The sequence below is a fragment of the Giardia intestinalis genome, chromosome 5 (assembly GCF_000002435.2).
Source record: "Giardia intestinalis strain WB C6 chromosome 5, whole genome shotgun sequence".
NCBI lineage: Eukaryota > Fornicata > Diplomonadida > Hexamitidae > Giardia > Giardia duodenalis.
The window spans coordinates 3,879,144-3,901,288 of NC_051860.1; the positions used below are offsets into that span (position 1 = coordinate 3,879,144).

The 22,145-nt window shown below is 47.3% G+C and overlaps 9 protein-coding genes and 1 non-coding gene across 10 annotated transcripts; 7 read left to right on the plus strand and 3 right to left on the minus strand.

Moving 5' to 3' along the window:
• Positions 1-94: 94 nt before the first annotated feature.
• Positions 95-4,534, plus strand: GL50803_008556 (Kinase, NEK; the record flags this gene model as incomplete). Its single annotated transcript, XM_001708454.1, has 1 exon — positions 95-4,534. The coding sequence occupies one exon, from the start codon at positions 95-97 to the stop codon at positions 4,532-4,534; it is 4,440 nt and encodes a 1,479-aa protein (XP_001708506.1).
• An 8-nt stretch (positions 4,535-4,542) lies between these two features.
• GL50803_00112489 (uncharacterized protein) lies at positions 4,543-8,247 on the plus strand (the record flags this gene model as incomplete). Its single annotated transcript, XM_001708453.1, has 1 exon — positions 4,543-8,247. One exon carries the CDS (start codon positions 4,543-4,545, stop codon positions 8,245-8,247), a length of 3,705 nt encoding a protein of 1,234 aa, XP_001708505.1.
• Positions 8,248-8,475: 228 nt separating this feature from the next.
• On the plus strand, positions 8,476-10,503 carry GL50803_005536 (uncharacterized protein; the record flags this gene model as incomplete). Its single annotated transcript, XM_038046169.1, has 1 exon — positions 8,476-10,503. One exon carries the CDS (start codon positions 8,476-8,478, stop codon positions 10,501-10,503), a length of 2,028 nt encoding a protein of 675 aa, XP_037902389.1.
• Positions 10,504-10,531: 28 nt separating this feature from the next.
• GL50803_005534 (Phospholipid-binding copine family protein) lies at positions 10,532-11,332 on the plus strand (the record flags this gene model as incomplete). Its single annotated transcript, XM_001708452.1, has 1 exon — positions 10,532-11,332. One exon carries the CDS (start codon positions 10,532-10,534, stop codon positions 11,330-11,332), a length of 801 nt encoding a protein of 266 aa, XP_001708504.1.
• Positions 11,333-11,384: 52 nt separating this feature from the next.
• Positions 11,385-13,199, plus strand: GL50803_005533 (Ubiquitin carboxyl-terminal hydrolase; the record flags this gene model as incomplete). Its single annotated transcript, XM_001708451.1, has 1 exon — positions 11,385-13,199. The coding sequence occupies one exon, from the start codon at positions 11,385-11,387 to the stop codon at positions 13,197-13,199; it is 1,815 nt and encodes a 604-aa protein (XP_001708503.1).
• Positions 13,200-13,231: 32 nt separating this feature from the next.
• GL50803_005532 (uncharacterized protein) lies at positions 13,232-13,624 on the minus strand (the record flags this gene model as incomplete). Its single annotated transcript, XM_038046168.1, has 1 exon — positions 13,232-13,624. One exon carries the CDS (start codon positions 13,622-13,624, stop codon positions 13,232-13,234), a length of 393 nt encoding a protein of 130 aa, XP_037902390.1.
• A 91-nt stretch (positions 13,625-13,715) lies between these two features.
• On the plus strand, positions 13,716-17,405 carry GL50803_0017471 (uncharacterized protein; the record flags this gene model as incomplete). The annotated part of the gene is made up of 1 exon (XM_001708450.1): positions 13,716-17,405. The coding sequence occupies one exon, from the start codon at positions 13,716-13,718 to the stop codon at positions 17,403-17,405; it is 3,690 nt and encodes a 1,229-aa protein (XP_001708502.1).
• A 19-nt stretch (positions 17,406-17,424) lies between these two features.
• On the plus strand, positions 17,425-18,837 carry GL50803_0017472 (putative Golgi/cell cycle associated protein; the record flags this gene model as incomplete). Its single annotated transcript, XM_001708449.2, has 1 exon — positions 17,425-18,837. The coding sequence occupies one exon, from the start codon at positions 17,425-17,427 to the stop codon at positions 18,835-18,837; it is 1,413 nt and encodes a 470-aa protein (XP_001708501.2).
• A 9-nt stretch (positions 18,838-18,846) lies between these two features.
• GL50803_002947 (uncharacterized protein) lies at positions 18,847-21,654 on the minus strand (the record flags this gene model as incomplete). Its single annotated transcript, XM_001708448.1, has 1 exon — positions 18,847-21,654. One exon carries the CDS (start codon positions 21,652-21,654, stop codon positions 18,847-18,849), a length of 2,808 nt encoding a protein of 935 aa, XP_001708500.1.
• Positions 21,655-21,999: 345 nt separating this feature from the next.
• On the minus strand, positions 22,000-22,094 carry GL50803_00t0015. Its single transcript has 2 exons — positions 22,059-22,094; positions 22,000-22,036 (listed from the first exon to the last, which is right to left on the minus strand). It is a non-coding gene; the product is annotated as a tRNA-Gln (tRNA).
• Between the last annotated feature and the right edge of the window lie 51 nt (positions 22,095-22,145).

Genomic DNA, 22,145 nt, shown 5'->3' on the forward strand with positions numbered 1-22,145 from the left:
GCGCATCAGGTTGTTTTCAGGTGTACCTACTGTGCTGCGGATGCCTGAGTTAAAGTGAATGTGACAAGGGCAAATTCCCATGGTCCAACATTAAATGTTATCAGACAGCGCTTCCCAGAGGTACACAGTGCCGTCTATCTTGGGTCAAGGAGCGCTAGGGAGAACGTATGTTGCAGAACGAACAAGCGATGGACGGCAGGTAGTAGTCAAGGAGATTGACTTAGGTGCCTTCTTTACCGATGAAGCAATCGCCATTGAGACAGAGCTGAACGTTTTATTAGACGGAAATAGCGATTATTTGGTTAATGTGTATAGCATTTTTCGTGATAGCGCGCTTAATTACTTATATTTGGAGTCAGAGTATTGTACGGGCGGCTCTCTCGAGGATCTTATCAAGCAGCATCGAAAAGGTGGCACTTCTGCTCCAGAGCCATTTGTCTGGGAGGTCCTATCGCAGATGGCCTATGGACTCCGCGACCTGCATAGACTGTACAAGCAGACAGAAAGAAAAGTGCTTATACGTCTTAGACCTTCGAGTGTGTTATTTACCAATGCTGGAAGGCTAAAACTTGGTGACCTAAGCCCTTGTTCTCTTAGTCACAGTCTTCCGATGCGTGTTACTTCCTCTCTGCCACCTGAGCTCTTTGAAGATAAGAGAGCGCCTCGTGGGCCAGACGGCGGTTACGGATTTACACCTAGTTCAGATATATGGTCACTGGGCTGCATACTTCTTGAGCTGTGTACGCTTCAATCAGTTACGGCACTAGCAGACCCTATAGATGATGTGATCACCACGAAGATGGATCACTACTCGGAGGATCTTAGAATAATGGTGCGAATGTGTCTTCGAAAACATGCATCTGATCGTATTTCTAGCGAAAATCTTTGCTTGCTACCCCAGGTGAAGCAAGCCCTTTCTCAGTTTCAATCTATCACGGCATCGTGTGCCTCCCCACCCTCCCCCGGAGTTTTACGGTCAGAGTCGCGAGGACAACGGTATAACATGGTAGAGGGAGACACAGAGCTTATCTTGGCTGCGGCAGTTGGAAAAGCATTTGCAGTTCAACAATACATTATGCAAGCAGGTGTATCTAACGCTCAGGGCCAAACAGCCATGATGTTGGCAGCCATGTACGGCCATTCAGATTGTGTTGCTTTGCTCCTGGAGTGTGAACACGGTTTACGAGATGCAGCAGGCAAAACCGCCCTCATGTATGCTGCAGAACATGGGCATGCGGGGTGTGTAGGACTTCTTAAAGAGGCAGAGGGCGGTCTGACCAGCTCCATCGGGCAAACAGCCCTTATGCTGGCGGCTACAACCGGCTCCGAGGTCTGCGTTCATCTACTTCTTACCCTTGAAAGTGGTATGAAGGATGCGGCAGGGATGACAGCACTGATGCATGCTGTCCTCCACGAGAAGCTCTCTTGTGTTAACATTCTGATGCTTTGTGAGGCACGTATCACCAATCTAGAGGGTGAAACGGCCCTGATTTCTGCTATTCGCTTTGAGAACATAGAGTGTGTTAAGAAGCTAGCTGAGCTGGAAGCAGGCATCTCTAGTGTCGAAGGAAAGTTGGCCATCATTATAGCACTTGAGCAACACTATTTGGAAGGCTTCACTATTCTTCTAGAACATGAAGCAATGACAGAGGAAGGTTGCCGTCTTGTACTTAGGTCTTTGATGCAAAGCGAAAGTGAGGAGTTCTATCAGACCCTAGAGGCACACGCGGCAAAGCATAGTATTGCGCTCGGAAGCGGACTAAGAAACCCCAAGTCTGTATGTAAGAACAAGACAGACCTGATGCTTGCAGCAGAGGCAGGAGACACGCAAAGAGTCAAGCAGTACCTCGAGCAGCAGGGCCAAATCACCACTGATGGTTGGACTGCCTTAATGCTTGCAGCCAAGAACAACCACCTACAGTGTTGCGAGTTACTTCTGCACGAGGGAAATATCGGTGTGAAGGGCAGAAACACTGCACTTACCCATGCCATGGCAGCGAATGCTGGACCTTGTGCAGACATCCTTTATCCTGTAGAAAAGTACAGTAGCAATGTTACTAGCTTGATGTGGCACTCTTACAAGGGAGATATAGAATTTGTCGTCCAAAACCTCCGAGATGTGCGCAAACAAACTATTACGGGAGTAACAGCGCTGATGTATGCTGCACAACAGGGTCATATTGCATGCGTCCAAGTTCTGGTAGACTATGAGCTCAAGCTGCGTAGTCAAGCTGGCTGGACGGCACTCATGTATGCAGCCGCCTTTGGGAACGCCGCTTGCATCTGGCTTCTCTTTGCAGAGGCCCGGCTTGAAAATAGAGACGGAGAAACTGCACTTATTCTGGCCACCAAGGGCGGCCATTCGTCGTGTCTCGATCGTCTCTGCCAGTATGAGCACAGGCTTCGAAACAGACACGGGTGGACTGCGCTGATGCACGCTGCTGCACAGAACGACATCGGTGCAGTGAAACTACTGGTTCAGCACGAAGCAGGAATTCAAGACAGAAAAGGTCAGACAGCCCTCATGATCGCAGTGACGAATGGCCATCTGGAGTGCGCAGAGATACTTCTGATGGAGGCTCAACTAACAACGCATAAGTCGCTACCATTTACGGGAGCGTTGTCAGGATCATCAGATACTAAGGGAACAACTGCCCTTCTAATTGCCATGAGAATGGGCTTTGCCGAGGGAACGCGGCTATTAGGACGGCTAGAGGATAAATCCACTCCTGTTACCAATTTGATGATTGGTGCCAGTGCGGGAAGCGTTGACCAGGTTCGGTATTATATCAATCAAGCAGGAATGACAGATGAAATAGGCGCAACTGCTTTGATGTACGCCGCAGCCGCCGGGAACGCTGCATGTGTTGAGCTCTTGATGGACATCGAGGCAGGAAGAAAGACAGATGCGGGAGATACGGCGTTGATGCTGGCCCTAAGGCAGAACCATCTGGCATGTATGATGCTCCTGTTGGATAGTGAAGAGCACCTTCATGAGTCCTCAAAGCAGTCAATTATTCGCACAGCAATAGCACTAGAGAGGCGACTCTGCTTTGATACAATTATTGACTATTATTTCGAGAAGGGGAAAATGGATATAAAAGAAGTGCTTAGTACCGTGGTATCCATGAGGAAGACAGAATATATGACTTCCCTTGGTGCATCTGCACGGAAGTATGGGCGTCCAGTCTGCTCAGAGCCTTTGCTACCTCGGGAACGTGTTAGACAGCCCACTGAGCTCATGATTGCCACTCGGGCAGGGGACACAACAGCAATTGCTAAGCACATTTCGCAGTTAGGAGCTCTATGTGAAGGGAAGCTGCTTGCAGGCGGGGGAACTGCCTTACAATGGGCAGTCTGTGCAGGACACATTGAAGCTGCCCGGCTGTTGCTGGCGGAAGTGGGTATTCTTAGTGATGATGGATATAGCTCTCTGCTGCGAGCATGTGAAAGAGGGGACCGGGACATGATAGCCCTTTTGATCCCTTACGAGTTGGACTTAGTTGGAGTGACCCAGCTTATAGCAAACGCGAGTATGGGTAACTGTAATGCGTGTGAGCATATTTTAGGGGCTCCAGAAGGTGTTAAACTGCTGGGTCGGGCTACAGACACAGGCCTCACTGCCTTAATGCTAGCAGCCAGGTACGGGCATGAAGACGTTATTGCCCTCTTGCGTTCCCACGAGAGCAACCTTCGTAATCCAAAAGGTGTCACAGCACTGATGGAGGCCGCGGTGAACAATCACGTCGAATGTGTCAGGCTTCTGATTGATGACGAAGGGGGAATACAAAACAGTGATGGGTTCAGTGCACTTATGCTGGCGGCTTCGCTAGGACATCTGGCTATCATAGAAGCTCTTATCCCAGAGGAGCATGGGATGCAAACACACACAGGAACAACCGCCCTAATGCTGGCAGCAAGCAGCGGTCATGCAGAATGCGTGCAGAAACTCGCAGCCCATGAGGCGTGTATCCAGAACGAAACAGGCTGGACTGCGTTGATGTATGCTGCATCAAGGGGGCATGCAGATTGCTTATTTCATCTTTTCGCGGAAGCGTTCATCCGAAATAGGGACGGTCAGCTTGCGCTAGATATAGCTCTGCAACACAATAAGTATAAGTGTTTTGAGATACTCCAGGGGCGTGAGGCACGAATTCGAGGGATGACTGACCTGATGCTGCTAACCATTCGCAACGATGTGGACGCCGTGGCGCTATTAGCAGAGTTGCAATCCAATTGTGAAGATGCTGAGAGATGCACGGCATTAATGTATGCGTGTAAGTTTGGACACTTAAAGTGTGCAGAGATCCTGGCCAAGTATGAAGCTGGGCACCTGGATAAGCGCGGATATAGCGCCCTTATGTATGCAATTGAAGAAGGAAACGTGGCTTGCATTATGGCTGTTATTGCTCTAGAGATCGACGTTTGGCGAGAAAACGGTCCCAGTCCCCTTGATATTGCCATCACAAAAGGGGACCACGAGCTAATCCGGCTTGTGAATGAAAACCTCGGATCTAATGTTTATCCTGCATAAGTTTTAAAATGAGGGTGCTCTTGCTCCTCTGCTCTACTCTAGCAAACTACTCTTTTGTTTCCCCGCCCATTGCTGCGAAGACGCCGATTAGCCTCGTGGTCTATGAAAGAACAAATACGGATATGCTTCCTCAGGAGTCTCCAACGTGTGGTTCAAAGTCTATAACCTGTCCAGGATATACGGATCCTGCCTCTCAAGTAATCTCGTCGTCTACTTGTGTCTATACATATCCCTACACTGCATCATCTGCCTCTTCACCTAGCACCTGCACTATTGATAGTGTGAGTATTCCCATTGCTAATAAGGTTGATGGGTACATAGACTATCTTCCTCTGCTCCACAATACGTCGTTCTTTGACACGGACGAAAGTTACAGTAGTATGTACGCGTCTTTTAAAACGTATGAAGTCAACGGAAAGACGTATGCAAACGTGAGTGAGCTGCCCATCTATGGCACCGCTATCTCTCCGTCTGGGAGAATAGCAGCATGCTACACAGCCAACAGGGTCACTGTCTACTTCGACCAGGATACGTCTTCAAGCAACTTTAAAGTTCTCTCAGGAGCAGACCTATTTCCAACTGAAATTCTCCCAGGAGAGATGACCGTCATGTCAGTTGACATCTCGGATGAGTTTCTTATCATCATGTTCGGCCAAACCAATGGTGGGTCCCAGATTGGCTTTAGAATATTTGAATTAAACATAACCGAAAGTACATTGGATAAAAAGATTAAGCAATTCTCTGTTAAGACCAAGACAACAGACATGCTATTTCGTGGGAGCACCAGCGGGACAAAGATAGGGTCATTCACTGCAAACAGCTGTCATAAAGGGAGTGTCGCCCTGGACAAGGTAGGCACAAAAGAATACATCCTGGGGGCAATAGTAACTTGTCCAAACAGTAGCTATACGCACAACTTCATCTTTACGGCCACAAACGTTGGGACCGCGTTTGCCTTTGTCCTAAAGAAGGATGGCACCTGGCTGGGTCAAACCACACCTCTGCTCCTTGTCCCCGACATACCCTCAGACGCTCCACTGACAGAAATAATGAGGAATTACCAATTTACTACAGCAGCCATTCAAAACGGACGAGTGTTTCTTTCTGGAGGAAGCCAGGTGTTATACTACACATTTCTGAGCTCTGGTGACTATGGTAGCCTTCAGGGTAAGACAAAGACCCTGAGCTCAATCACTGTTTTTCAAGACAACGCTTCTCCGTTGACGCCTGGCCCGGAACCAAGGGACAGAACGTCAACCGTTGGTCCAGCAATGACCTTCACGTACAACAACACCTTCCTCGTTGGAATAGACTCTGGGCAATCTCCTGCTGTCGTTTTGGAGTACAATCTAAGCGATTCCACAAACGTAGTCAAACTGGGAGCTATCGTTAACATGTCCACTCCTCATATATTATCCCCCCTGGGATTTGGGCTAGATAGCGTGGCCATTATAGACAATCAAGATAGAAGTCAAGTGAGGTTTGCTCGTCTTCCGAGCGCGCAACCAGTTACAGCCGACACAGTGCTCTCCACGACCTCCACCATTGAGTGGATGACCATTACAGCACCTACCACCGTAGAAACAACAGAAGAAGACTCAGACTTTCAGGTACAGTCAGATAAGATTATTCCCCGGTCGAGAAGGAACCTTGTCTCCCTCTCCTACAGCAATGGCCGGATCGTTGCGTTTAATCCGACCAATATCAGAACTCAAACGCTATATCTTGGAAACCTAAGCATGTACAGTGTTCTTGTCGGCGATAAACTTCCAGAACTTGAACTCAACACAAGTACAGCTTCTGCGGGTAGTAATATCACCATCACGTATAACACTTTATTTTCAACTACCTCACCACCCAGTGGAAGCGGCACAGACTCGGCCAAGTGCTTGCTATTCAGTTTGCAATATACTGGCAGCAACATCGGTCTTTTGCCGAGTGATATCTCTACTAAGTCATATACCAGCACTACATCAGCTAATGCTGGTACATACCTCTCATGTGTGTACACGTTTCAGGTCCCTATATATGCACACAACTACCAACTGGGCCTGTATTCAGCAGGAGTATTGGTTGCAACTGGCAACCTTTCTGTCACTCCCACTGAGCAAACTACTGTCAACGCGGTGATATTCAACCCGTCTATACTACGAAAAGATCGGCAACTCAGTGTCTCGGTCATACCCGGAGACAAGTACGGAAACAGACTAGTGTTTGCAGACACTCGCGCGGCTGCTTCTCTACCGAACTGTGACTTTTTCAAGCTTATAGTGTACAACATCTCACAGTATCCCGAGGACGTTGATTACTCTACCGTTAGTAGCGCGCAAGGACTCGACGAGGTGGCAGAGCTACACTTTGTCAAAAACGGGACACATTATTGCACAACAAAACCGGTTGTTATTAATGCCCAAGGCCAGTACCTCTTCAAATTGACAGATAAAGATGACCATGACCTGGAGCTTTCTCCAAGCGTTATGCAACAATTGGTGACGTGGGTGAACGAGCCAGCGGGGCTTAACCACCCAAAAATGGCGTGGGGAGTACTTGTTTTGGCGATTGCATTACTCACGCTGGTTATCTTCATTGTACCATTCCTCCTGTATAGGTTTTTCAACAGGCCTCCGGAGACTATCTTCAAAGGGTCTTACGTGTCTGCAAATAAAGGGGCGACCATAGAAGAGCGCGAGGCCATGCGCAAAAAGTACCAGAATGCAACCCTGAGTACATCTGGCCAGAGAGTATTGTCGGGAATCCCGTTACTTTCTGTCCTTAGAAATGAGCTGGGAAAGAATCTGTTAGCAAAAAACACAGACGAAGCAGCAGCATCTATATCTGTTGTTGATGAGCCCAACAAATCAAGTTCTGCATCATTCACGGCTAAGTTCGCAAGACAACTCCATGAGATCCGCTCTACAATCTCACCGAATGTAATCAGCCAGCTCCAATCTGTGAGGAAATACATTAGTACCGGCGCAAATCAGTACGCTAGTACTGATGATTGTTCTGGTTGTAGTAAGTGGACGCAAGAAAGCGGGACCTTTTTCATATACACATTTCCCGCAATGGTAGGAGAACCCCCCGAGCCTGCCCTTGTTTTCGCATCTGAGTTTTCTTCTGCTAATGTGGTAGAAACATATGTAGACCAGCTCACTTTATGGACGTTGTTGCCAGATGTAGAGGGCCGCCTCGCCATCAAGGGGATCTTTACCTACGAAAACAAACCAATTGCAGGCAATAAGTGTGATGGTATTCAATCAGTCCTCAATGCAATATCTTTGACCTCCTCGCACTTCGTCATAGTGCTAGCAGAACCAGCCTCACTCTTGAGCAGCCCATCCAAGGCCGATGTTCAGTGTGTTGTTCACGCTCTCAGAGCAGCCATATTCAACTGCATCCCGTCCAGGGGGCTTGGAGGAGCTGTCCCTTCGTCCCTTTGGAGAGACCGGACAGGAGCTGCCAAGCTCGGCCCGCCAACTATTATGAGCAAGGCCTATATGCTCCAGGGACTTTCAAGCGAGAGTTCTGCCGACTACGAATTACGCTGTTTGATTGTAGCGCTAGTAGTCTTGTCGTGTGTTCCAGCTGTGGATTACAGAGAGGCACTTGAGTGCAAGATCAACAGTGCAGCGATCAGAAACCCTTATCTCGCTGGCTTGTACTCCCAAATCCAATCGGTAGGATGGGCAACCCTGCGTGCTGAGACAGAGTAGCGACCACGAGTGCCTCGGCAGCTTAAGTAAAGGGTCAGAGCATTGTAAGACGGCAAACGTCACAAGGTAAGACGGGCGGCCGTCGTCCTCAAGATAGGTCGCTCCCAATCATCATATCTCATACGAATGGATCGGAGGGCGATGAATTTCAAAGTCTAATTCCAATTCTAAATAGATGACTCCAGCTGTAACCTTTACAGCGTCACATGGGTCGGGTCTTGGAACAATATGCTTATATGGACACTACTCTTCTCTGCAGTGGCCCAGCAGGCTGCTCTTCTTGACATATATTTGCGAGGCCAAAAGGCATATGGGGACATCGCTGCGGCCGCAAGTGAGCACAACTGCATAGCAGAGGTGAGCAAGGATATGGTCCCCATGTGCAAGAAAATCCTACTCCAGTCGGACCACGAAGCAGAAGGCGAGACCATTCAAAGAATTCTTGCACTGCGATTGACAAACTGCTACCTCGAGATGGCAGGAATGTCTCCAATAAACTGCTCTGTGACTGGCTGGAAAGGCACTATTTTGGGAAGCTTCGGGGTATCTAAGGCAAAGAGTGTGAGTCGGGCCATGGCAGAATGCCTCAAAAGGATTGGTGAGCAGAACTCTGGTGCTGCCTTTCAGGTGTTTGTACAGCAGCTAGGGCGCGTCTTTGATATTTGCATGTATCTAGATGCGAAAGACTTCCAGCGACAGTCAGCCGAGGCGGCAGAAACCCTCCTTAGGTCATCCAAGGACGCGTCTGCTTTGATAACATCGGTTCTCGGAACCGTCCAAGGCAGTTATGAAATTCTTGAGGGGTATGTCCGTCTGCTTGACACTCTATCCAAAAATCTTACCCGCGTTGAGACTACTGCCCGAGAAGATCAAGACCACATACTACGCTCTTTAATGGCGATTCGTCTGAGCATGCAAGATGGCGAGAAAGAGCTCAACGACCTAATGCTGCATACTGCATCGCTCCAAGAGCAGGTCTTGCACAAGGTTGACTACTCCGTCACGACTCTCTATTCTCGTTTAGACACCATCAATGACCAGCTTGAAGTTCTTGGAGAAGGAGCCAAGCAACTCACAGACAACGTGAGTGCAATTTCCCAGAGGCTAGAAACGGTAAGCAATGACACAGATGCATTGTCAGAGAAATTCCAGCATCTATCGGAGGCTGTAGATGAGAGCAGAAAGGTGATTGAGGCTAACCAAGAAGCTAGCAGAGATATCATGGTCAATACGCGATTAGCAATGGAATCTATAGAGCAGCAGGCCAAGAAGCAGGCAAAAACACTATCTAACATAAATAGTGCAGTAGGCAGCATTAGCAGTGGATTAGGAGGTGATGGCTCCTCAGAGTCATCTTGGAAAAGAGTAGGGCCATTGCAACTGCTATGGAAGCTAGAAAGAGCTGCTCCCGGTGGAATCCTTTGGTATCTTGCACTGCACATATGTGCACAGACGCTGATTAAGCTAGGAGCCAGCGGGAGACATGCTGTATCAGTAAAGCGTGTTGCTCTTCTGGTCGTTCTCCTTTCATACGGTGCAGAACTCCTGATAAACACGACACTGAACAAGATCCTGACGGCCATATGGCTTTACGGTTGTGCACCGTTCATAGCTTTGTTCGGGCGGGTTGCCGAGTGGTTTCGAATCCGTCGCATTCGGAGATTTCTTTTTCTAAGCTGCGAAGGCAATGAGCCTTGCCTGCGGTCCTACGAGTCACAGGTTCGCATCACTCCCGGAATGGGATATAAAGAAATATTCTATGGCTACATGTATGGTTTGTGGGAATCTGACTATGTGGACGTACTGAGTGCTACGTCCCTGCACAGTAAGTTTGGGTGCTCTAGTGAGACTCACGACTGCTTTTTACAGTACGCCCACGATGTGACCAAGTTCAGCATCAGTTCAGGAGCTGTTTCTACCGTTGTACGGCTAGTATCATCCGCAGGTCTTGCGCTTTATGTCCTTACAGCGGTGCTTAATATACCACGTCTGCGCTTTCCCTTCGAGAATATATACACAAGCTTTATACAGGAAAGAGATGCAATTGGTGAACCAGCCGCCGGATTACAGCGTCAAAACTTTCGCATTAATGAAGAGACTCTCCGATTGTCTACCTTGGAAAGTCAGCGCCGCACAGAACCGGGAGTTTCCGACCACTCTGTAGTAGCCGCCAAGAAGGGAAATGTACGTGCTGCACGAAGAGAGTACACTCTTGCACACAAAAAGCGTTCCAGAGCGAGCTCGGTCTCTCTGTAACCAAATCTAAATCAAGAGCCATTAAAAAATGGGGTCCTCTGCATCTCTTGCCAAGGCATTTAAAATTAACAGTGGGGGATATAATACGTACGAGCAGTTTATTAGCGCTGTTAGAGATGCTAAAATAGAGTGTGCTCGCTTTGTGGTGGCTGTTGATTTCAGCCGGTCCAACATTAGTAGGGGTCAGAAGGACCCCAAAAGGGGCGCAAGCCTTCATAGCTCGAAGGACATATATGGGAATGTAATCCCAAACGATTATAGATACGCTCTAGAGAAGCTCATCGAGGTCATACAGCTCTTTGACTCTGAAACAGAGATCAAGTTCCTCACCTTCGGGATGAAAAAGAAGCTGACCGCCGAGCAGATCTCTGTCGATGACCTTGTAAAGCATTATGATGTCATGACTGCAGAGTTCTTTTCACGGATTGAAGCCAACGCAGAAGCGGAGAGCAGCACCATCGCCCCAGTTATATATGAAACAATCAAGGACACAGTGAAAAATAAGGACTACCAGATTCTCATTATCCTCACGGATGGAGACCTCACAGATATCGGTCGAGATGCACAGGCTATCATAGACGCCAGTAACTTCTCCATTTCCATAATTGCACTAGGCATCGGAATCGGGCCTTTCACATCTTACAGCGAGTTTGATAACGTCCTTTTCCAGAGAAGATTTGATAACTTTAATTTTGTCAATTTATCAGAACTTCTACGAACAAAGGAGCGAGCAGACGAACCACCCTTGAATGCACGGGATTTTGCAAGAATAATCTTATCAGAATGCCCCGCCCAGTATCGCGACATCCGGGAGTTGAACATAGTTTAGTAAGAAGCTGAGATTTAAATGTATTTTTTAGGGACCGCGTGTAATTCTTGCCATGCATTCTGCCGGCTTCCACGTACAGGACCCAGCTGTATCTTCGCAACGGTTTGTCCCAATGCCTCTCAAGTTCATCGAGAAGGCTATTGGGCAGCACGAAGTTTCGTTGGGAGCAGACCAGGGCCTTTTTAAGATTACCATCGCAGACCAGGACTCGACGTGTCTGACATCCGATGCTCCTCGTCCCACGTGTTATGTCACGTCCCCCGAACTGGTGCGTGATGCTCTTTCTGGACCGCTTCTCGGACCCGCGGAATTGTCTAAATGCTTTGTTGTCGGAATGCACAACCATGGCGTTACATGCTATGTTAATGCATGCATCCAGATGTTACAGGCTAGCGTCCATGCAATGAAGTTGCTTATCAGCACGCAATATCGCGGACTACTCGCAAAGGATCAGCTTTCTCGTGCTGTTTTCAGCACCCTTGACGATCTCCGTGATGCAGCCAGGAGCTCTCACAGGAGCTCCGGTGCGTCGTATGGGACGATGTATCCTAAGCAAATCATCAACCAACTGCCGCGCTTTCACATGTCTCCGTACTCAATGGGCGATGCTTATGAGCTTCTTCTGCTGATCCTGGACAATATTTCCACTGCAGAAATCCGAGTAGCCAGGGCAGATGAGTACGTTCCCCCAAATCGCGACACAACAGCGATTGATCAGCTATTCGGGCAGCTACAACGAACAACAATTTCCTGCAGCACATGCAAAAAGGATACTATCAGCTACTCTTTGACACGGTCCCTCCAGCTTCCTCTGAACACCTCGCTCTATGGGGCGATGAAGAAGTATTTTAGGGGCAGCGAGGTGGACGGATATCGATGTGAAAAGTGTGGACAGAAGACAAAGATATCTATGGTTCAGAACATATGTAATACACCAACGATTGCCCTTTTCTGCATTTCGCGGTGGGACAGCTATGGAATGAAGAACTCTCAGCCATGTGCGTGTCCGCTGGAGCTTGACATGTCTCGAGGTCTGTCACGGGATATAGTTGAGCCTCTTGCTCCAAAGCATAGCAAACAGAAGAAGCACGGTAAGCAGAGGGGTTCGTTGGCAAGCATGCTAGCCAACCCTGACAAACATATTGGCGCCCCATCCACTGTGACTCATCGGCTTGTTGCAATGATAAATCACCACGGTTCTACCATGAATTCGGGCCACTATACCGCGTTTGTTCGAGATGTCACCTCGGGGGTCTGGTACCTTGTGGATGACTCGATAGTCACGCGGGCATCTGAGGCAGAAGTTTCAGCAGGAACCGATGCATACGTGCTACTGTACGAAAAAGCAGACATATCTGTAAGAGGGGCTGCTGTAGCTCACGAAGTTATTGCATCTGTACATGAGGACGAGGAGATCTTAAGTTCCCTACCCTCCTCAGCTCAGCAGAATACAAAGAAGACGTCAACTGTTGCGGCTAGCAGCATTGTAGAAGGCAACAATCCAGTTGACACACCCCCTAGGAGGAGTTCTAAGATGTGTACCGATCCAAGTTCACTTGAGAAAGTCCTCTATCCAAACAAAGTGGAAACATGGACCGGCGAGGACCTTCCACCAGAAATATTGACAGCCAAAGCACCGAATGGAGAACTTGCACTGGTAAGCGACTACTTGCATAGAGGTCCCGATGAGATGGACGCCGAAATTGATCGAGGTAGGCGTCGGAAAACTAAAGCTATCAGAGAAGAGAACCACCGGCAACACACGCTCGAGGCAAGAAAGAAAAAACACGAGCGGACGCAGCAGTGGAAGAAAAGGATTGCTTCGCGTACGATAGTTAATATATTTAAGAGAATACGCAAGCAGTAGCGTCCCAACATCTAAGGATCTTATGGGGAGGGCTATCGCAAAGGGTCGTTCAACAGTTCTCTTGGTGGGGTTTTATCAGTACTACCTGCGCCTGGGCTCTGTTTGGCGTATGACGGTGCTTGTGCTTCTCTGCCTTTCATTGGCTCTATGCCCTTGAAAATACTCAAATCCATTTGAGCAAAGGCCTTCCTGTTATCGAATACAAGTGTAAATGACTCTGCGGCGGTATTTTCCAGAACCTTATGAAAGTCTTCTTTGGCCGCGTTGGGCTTGTTCATTAACTGGTCTAGTTTATTTAGAGATAGTAGCTGGTTCCCCAGCTCTTTTGTAAAGTAGTGGAACGCTGGATTGTGGGCATGCTCTAACGAAGACTTTATGTTAATAAGAGACGAGCGCAAGGCTTTAATTTCTCTACTAATCTCCATGCACAGAACTACTCTCGCTCTAGTACGCTCTTAGGACAGAAAGTGAACAGCAGAGACTCTGGCTGTTTTCCAGGGGACTCAAAAATAAATCATGAATTTAGTACATCCGTCAATCAAGCCACTGGCATATGCTTTAATCGATCAATCATTCGCAGACAAATGTTCGCAGATATGCAGTGGGTCTGCACTGTTATTTGCTCTGTGTGGTACAAGCAAACTTTTCTTTTTTCAGAGGCCTGAGATTAACGAGGAGCTTCTTAACAACGATGAAGCGGTTACAGGTTCCCCTTTGCTAGCACTAAAACTACCGTGCATGGCTGATGCTGCCACCATTGTTTGGCCCTATTGCGTGCTCCTAAACGAGCGAACAGTCTCTATTCTATCAATTAATGTCAGTGACACAAACGTCACGTTGAAAAGCGTCTCTACTATACGCCTCCACCATTCAGCTGCGCACCTCGTGGGCCAGAAGCTTCCAGAAGGGTGCATATTTATGGCGTACTCGTCCATCGGTATGTACACGATCTTCAAAGGAGATACTATACTTGCACATGCTTCTATTCTCAACCCTATTCTAGGTTGCTATTTTTGGAACGATCTTCTGGCTATCATTGGTCCAGCGGAGATAAGACTCTACGGAAAGCTCACCGATCTCTATTCTGGAAACACCGAGGGAAAATTAGAGTGCTTTGCGACTTACTCATTCGCAACCATTATCCCCACACCTATACGTTCTCCGATAAACGTACAGTTTCATCCATCAAATGAGTCCAAAGAATTATACGTGATAATAGGTAACAACTTGTTACTACTTGACGCTAACCAGTTGAGGGAAATTTCTTATGCCAAAGAACTTTTCCCTGATGAGACCCCCCAGATTCGCGGTCTTTCCTTCATTCAGAGCTGGGCAGAACAGGACATGCTCCTTGCCCACACCGAAGATACAATGATTGTTTCTACTGTTACACACATGCGTCCACTGCTAAAGCTTAGCGCTGATGGTGACATGTCAGTTACTTTCTCTGCAGCCGTTGCAGATGATCTTCTGCTCTGCATTTCGCGGACAACAGGTGCCTTCTATATCCCCACCTTTCAGCCGCTACCGAATATTCTCTCAGAAAACAGCCTTAAGGAGCTGGATTATGTCTACACTGATAACCTTATTCTTTCAGACACTATATATGGCACGTTTATTACAGCTCCTGACCTGCCACTGCACTATGTTTTAATAACGGAAAATGAATCGGTTCTACTTTGTGAAACGCCCAATGTCAACGCAGAATTTCTCGGATCCATGGTTCTCCGTGATACAGAAGGTGTCAGCGTCTTATCTGCAGGACAGCTTGTTATTTGTGAACGGAATATCTACTGCCGAGGCTATTGGCAGTACCCTATGCAGGAGCCCACCAGAGACACTGTTCAACAAGTCTATGCACTCGAGGGCAATCATGCAGCACCGACCGACTACTACTTATTTGTTACAAACAATCAGCTCGTTGTCTACAGAATCATCTTTATAGAAGTAGATGATGGAGGTGGCAAGCAACCAAGTCTCAAACTCATCACACAAATAGACATCCCGCATAGCTACGGTCATGGCATGGTTGTTCACAACATGGTCAGCAAAATAGTGTATGAAGAGATAGATATCATCTCTATAGCCCTGCAATCAGACGAGAAGGGCCAGATACTCGACTTCCCGTGCGCATGGGACCCCGTCTCTGAAACGTATAACTTTATGGAGCCTAATAGCCTGGACAACTTTCAATTCCCCCGTATACTGACAGAAAAAAGCATGAATAGGATGCTCTATGGCTTTCCGAACAACTCCGATGTTGCGTTCTTTGTCTCTACGCTAAACGGAGAGGTCCTGTTTAGATATTCTAACCCCGACTCCAAGTCCTTCGACAGTAGATGCGTAGCAGAGCACATAGATGTGAGTAATAGCGGTGAAACAGATATCCTCATCCAGCTTAAGGACAAGGCTGACAAGATCCCCATATGCTGTCAGTTCTTCTGTGACAACCTTCTCTGCATGATGAAGCTGTCCCACACTCTCATCGTGTTTGACTTCCAAACGTTTCAGCAGAAGGTCTATGAGCTTCGGGAGATTGTGTGCACAGTAACGGATGCCAAGATGGACATCAAGTCGTTGGGTGTGCCAAAGGCAATCATGCAAACAAGCGATCGTTTGGTAGTCTTTATAGGCTCTAATCTCTACTATGTCAGCTGGTCAGAAACGGATGGGTATTACGATCTATACTACATTTATTCTCAACCAATCCTAGGGATACATCGTATCAACTCTGTGGCTACTCGGTTTGTTGCTCTAAGCTCCTTCAATGAAAAGGTCTGCTTCTTCGAACTTTCGATAGCTCAATCCAGCAACGGTCTTTTCTTTGAGGACAAGTGGACATTTGAAGGTCATCATCTATTTATCGATGACATCAACGATCGCGTGCAAGACATAGACATCCAGATGCAGACAGTTCAGGTCTTTCAAGCCGCCAACACGATGCTGCTGTATCTCCCCAAAAAACAACAGATTCTAACCTACAGTGTCACCACAAAGGCTAGAGAGATGGACCTAACAAGCCTGGATGTCCCAGCTGATGACGCAGGTGGGAATCTTTGCAATATCCTCATGAAGAGGCGAAAGTATCGCAAAGTACAAATTAATCTGGAAGCAATCAATCACATACACAAATATGAGCATCAATTTGTTCACCTACACTTCTTCAGTACACAAAACCCAAGGCTTATGTCAACTATTTTCAAGCACCTTGACCTGAACTTGCCTGAGATAATGAAGCTCCATGACTCTAGCACCAACCAACGCGTTCAGACGGAACTTACTGTGTTGCAGGACGCGCTTTCGCGCGGAGAAGACCTCAGTCAGAAGAGTGCTATCCTCTATGGCGTCTTTGGGTATTGTAGCAGGGCTCGACGGCTCTTTCTTCTGGCGCTTTTTCTAGATTGCGTGGCATGTCCCTTCTTGTTTTTAAAGGATAAGAGCTTTGAATACGCACGAGACTTGAGCATGCAAGATTGCAAAGGCTACATGACTGCAATTAAAAAGGATCCCGCATTCATATTTCTTCAGACCTCTGCTCGGAATTGCTCTCCTGAGCTCAGCGAAATCACTTCAGGACAAACAGAAGTACTTGACAGTTGTCAGATTAACGACAAGGTTATTGTTTTTACCTCTGCGGGGCACTGTTATATGTACGAGTTGATTGAAAACCCCACCTTGAACAACCACGGGGGTGGCTCTAAGCAAGCACTTTCGCTCGTGACTGATTTGATAACCTTCCGCCTTAATAGCCACGTAGATGTTTGTGGATTGGTGCGTACTTGCGCGACTGGAAACCCGTCATTGGTTTGTGTTGGTAAGCCGGCCGTCGCCTTGCCAAATGCATCCACTGATCCACTGATCAATTACAGCATACACAGTCTCCATCTTATCTTACGCATAGCAGATGGCTACTATCTCCTCATTGTGGACTTTTATGATACATTGCACACAGCAACGTACAGCTCACTGACGCCGCTCTTGTGTGCAAAGCCCACAGCCATGCTCATTCTAAAAGATTACGCAGTCATAGCCTGGAAGAACAAAATCCTACTTCTACACCTCCCAGAGGCTGTTCTGCTCAAGACGTACATCGTTTCAAATGAAGTACTCAATGTGCACTATTCTGGGGGATACATTATAATCTTTACTATGGAGGGGAAGATATGGCGGTTAAACCTTCTCGATGACAAGTCACTTGAAAACTAAAAAATCACTGAGCAGCCGGATGGATGGGCTCACACAGCCGTTCACCGACCAGCCAATGGAGGTCATGACCGATGAGCAGCTCAAGGAAATACATGAAAAGAAGATCATCGACGCAATCAACGGCTCCATTTTTGGACTTGCCAAAGTGGTCAAGGAAACTCAGCACATCGAAGTCCCAGTGGCCACTCTGGATCAGGGGTTGCCTCTGAAGCCGTCAAGCGTCCTTGCAACCCTTATGATGTTCTACAACACAGCATATCTCCTTCCCTTGTCCAAAGTTATCGATGACATCCCCCCGCAATTTAAAGCGCTTTTCAGCGAGCATTACGCCGAAAAGTATCAATATATCCTCAATATCTATGCTCAATACGGTATTTTGAAAGAGTTCCTAGCCGATTGCAAGTATCCGGGCTTTTCCTTTACTGACATCTTTATGCCTGCATTCAAGCGCTACAAAGCCCAGCTGCACAATATCTCTGAATTTTTATGGTTCCGTGAGGCGGTAATTGAAATCCTTCACTCAGCCCTAACAGAATACAAAACTGCGTACACTCAAAATAAGCCTGTTTTGGAATCTGCATCAGCCCTTAAGCTAGGAATTAGTCGCATAACAGATGAAACTGTAAAGCTCCGGGAGACGGCCTCTCAGCTGCCATCGCGGATCGATCCCCTTATTCAACGATACAACAGAGCACTCGAGAGCCAACAACGTCTTGATAAGGAAAATAGCGAGTTCACCAACCGGATACTTGTGCTGACTAACGAACTAGTTGAGCTGGAAGGTCAAGTCAAGAAGAAAACCGAAGAATATGAATCTGAAAAAAGCACTCTAATCACTAAAAAACAAAACGATGCCGTTCTTCAGGACATACAAGCTGCTGAGGCCTTAGGAAATGACCTGAGAACTCAGTGCGATGCTCTCTTATCATCGATCAATATTTTTGAGCAGCACAACAATGATCTTCTGGGGATAACCGACAAGATAACCGAACTGATTGACACAGCTGATCAATATAGTAGCTCCAGTGACAATCTGCAGGCACAGTTGGAGAGCCTACAGGTAATGAAGGATACCGTTAATACCCTGGACGCGCAGATTAATGCATCCAAACAAGAAATAGAGAATATGAACAATGCAATGCAGTATGGATCTGCCGTAGAGCAAGAACAGGACAACCCTAGTCTTCGCGCAGATGAAGAGGAGCTTCGGCGACTCACCGAAGATTGCGAAGGCCTGGAAGCCACATATGCTAAGAAGCTCAGTCAGGTTAGAGCCCTACAGCAAGAAATCAATGACGAGAATGCAAAAATAACCAGGGTGAGAGTGGATACCGCTGAAAAGATCGACCAGCTGTCTGACAAGGCCAATGAAATGATGTCAATGTTTGTAGCGCAACTCACAGGAATGATAAGCAAGCTCAGCTCCATGTAATCATGTAAACTAGATATTCAGCGCCTCCATAGCCTTGGCGAGGACCAGATCTTCTTCTGGCGTCAGGGAACAGTTCGCAAGCTCTACCAACGAAGGGATATCATGTTCACCTTCGACAGAAGGGATTGAGCTAGTAGTCGGATTGTGGGAAACATAGGTGTAGCTAGGGGGTAGGAATCTCTCATGAATGTGCTGGTAAGTTGGAGGGATTTCCCCCTCTTCCAGATTAGAAAAGGTTTCTTCCCGCATGTCAGGCGTAAATAACCCTCCTGCAATATAGAATGGTTGGTTAGGGGACAGATAGGAGGACGCATGCTGTAAGGACCCGCCCATAATGGATGAGTCGCTGTGGTAGTGCTGAAAACGCTCTGGTGTGTCACTGACAGCGGAGACAGAGTGCAGGTCCATGATGTTATTTACGCACGAGAGATAGCTGAGATCAGAAGGCGTTTTGGGAACAGGCTTGGCGACTATTGGAGCTCCGCTGGGACGAAACGGGTGGGCAAGAATGGCCTGAACTTCTTCCCGACTATCTATAGAGTGCTTTTCAGAGGGCTGTGCTTGATGCGGTGTAACCTTTTTTGAAACGTTAGGAACCTCCTGTTGAATGGAAGCAGAGTTGTAGGCAGGCGTTGATATAGGGGGTGACAAGTCCTTTACTGTTCGTGGAGGAAGCCGCCCCCTCGTAGAGTATGGAGTGGAGCTAGGTGTGCTGTCAATACATGCACTACTCTTCTCTCGTGAGAGTACGAAAAGGACTTCGTTATAATCTGTACTATCAGGGTCCTGAATCGTAAAGCCGCTAGCGTTATAATTCAGATCTACTGTAGGTGCAATATGATTAGATGCATGGGCCAGATTATCAGCAATTGGTGTGTTAGAGGCAGGGGCTACTTCAGGGCGACGGATAGCTGTAACGATTATCTCTTTAGCTTGCGGTCCTGACTCTTTTGCAGATGTTCTTTTCTGCGCTATAGTGTGCTGGAGGCGTGTTATTTGATGAGCATGGACCGGCTCGCCAGTACAGTTATCTTCGTATGAGTGTTGTGGAGCTGCTTGGTGAACAACTAGCTGAGCAGAGGGAAGTGATGCTTCCAGTGTGATATCTTTTGGAGCAATCCTGGTAAGAGAGCTTCTATGTAGATAGTTCAATTGCGGCTCTAAGGAAGGTGAGTCGCTGGGAGGAGGCTGTGCATCTACCTGCTTCAAAGCCTCAGAGGCACACTCTATTGGGTGATTACCTGATAATATCCCAGCCTTATGTTGGCATTTCCCACAAGGGGCGTATTTGGTTACATATAAAGGATAATTGGCAAGGTCCTTACCCAGAGATAGCCACTTTACCTTTTCATTGCTATCCTCAGAATAACTAGAATAGTAATATGACGAAGAGCTGCTCTCTGTACTAGAGGATCTTTTGGAGCAGGGCTTTTTGCTTGATCTTCTCTTAGACTTCGTGCTAACTTTTGGCTTGGCTGATGTCTGGGTCGTAGATATAGATTGATCAGTTTTAGAGTTAGATTCCCTGTTAGAGTTAGAGAATGTAACCGACGAGAGATGCTCATTCGCTTGTCCAAAACATGGCGTCAAAACGCTGGCAGGTTGAGACAATCTGTTTTCTATATCATAAGCGTTTTTCATCTGTTGTGCTCGAGCAGCTATCTCTGTCATTTTATCTGGAGCCTTATCCAGCTTCTCTTTGTGTTGTCTTAGTATGGCTTTTTGAATGAGAACACTCAGCGGCTCTGGTTCCTGCTTATCGTTATAAGAATTTTTGACTGAAACAATCTCCACGATATCTGGTGATGTAGCGGATTCATTTGGATTTAGTTCCCGCTGATCAATTGAAGGAGCTGACTTAGCAGATGGCATCATAGGTAGTAGCTCTGGTTTAGAAATGACAGGAATGATACCAGAAGGTACAATAGATGGAGAACTTGTGGCGCGATCGAAGTAACTCGGCTGAATAGCTGCAGGTGCTGGTATCCGATTGGCTAAAACTGTTCTTGTTATGCTCAGTACTTGTCCAGCACCAGTGGGTAAAGGTACAGTTTTCGTGTCTCTATCTACATGTGCTATGACGCCAGGGAGATCTACACTATCATTGCTGAAGGACGATAAAGTCTCCTGTATCCCAGCCTTGTTCAAAGCCGGTGATATCGCATATGGAGGTGGAGTTTGATTGGGTGCATGTGGAAACATTCTACCAGGAGGTGTATGCGCGTTAAGGACCTTACATGAGGTCTCATTATTCTCGGCAAGACTTTCCCCCGCGGTGGGAAGATACTTAGCGGTAATTGGCCGCTGAAATTTCGTATCTAGTACATCGTGGTGATTGAGGTGAACAGAGGGGGCAATATCCTCTGGTATCTTGTCTGCTGGCTGACGCGTCTTGTTGTGAGGAACAGCAAGAAGCTCTAATGGACCAGCTCTATAGTGTTGATGCCACGGAGGCAAGTTTCCAGCAGTTCTAGCTATTGAGATATCAACCACTGCATCCGATATCCCAGAATTGTCTTGAGTCATAGTGTGTCTGGGAGCGATGGGTGACATAGATGAAACTGTTCGTAATGCTTGTGAAACAGCACTTTGCGCAGAATTACTTACAAGATCTGCCTGTATCCGTCTTGAAATTAGATCAGAGAGGGTTGTTGTGGGAGAACTATGGATGTCATGTAGATCGGGTTCTGGACTTGTCGGTTGGCCTGATAAGGAAATTGTGTGCACAACAGATGCTACCACAGGATCTGAAGATTCGCTGAGGGATGGAGTGTTCGTAAGCCTTGGCCGTGTGCGTGCTAAAAGTCTACTTGACATTTTTTAGATATCCAGAGCAAGATGCCGAGAGGTATCTTAGAAGATGCAACTAGGTTACTGATGAATGGCTTAGGGGCTTGCGTGCGCCTGCTGAAAAGGATAGGTACTTGAAGCCGTCCAAATTTTCAAATTGAAAGAAATATTCTTGATGCTGACATACGTTTGCAACTTATAGAATAAGCGTGCACGAACATATTGATGAAGTAGAGGAACAACTGTGGCTAATGCCTTGTTGTGAAAACTAATCGGTATCGAACAGATGACTGGACAACAAAACCTATCGTACTTGGCAACCTATTCTCACGCTAACCAGCTGGACACGTGACCAACAACACTGGCAGCAACTTGGAGTGCCGGGAGTCGAACCCGGGTCGTAACCGCATACGTAGTTGATAGCCATGCCATCAAAGGCCACTGTGCTCCCGCTGCACCACACCCCACGGGGAAGGGCAGCAGCGTAAACGTGTGTGTGTCGTACTTGGAAGTGGAGG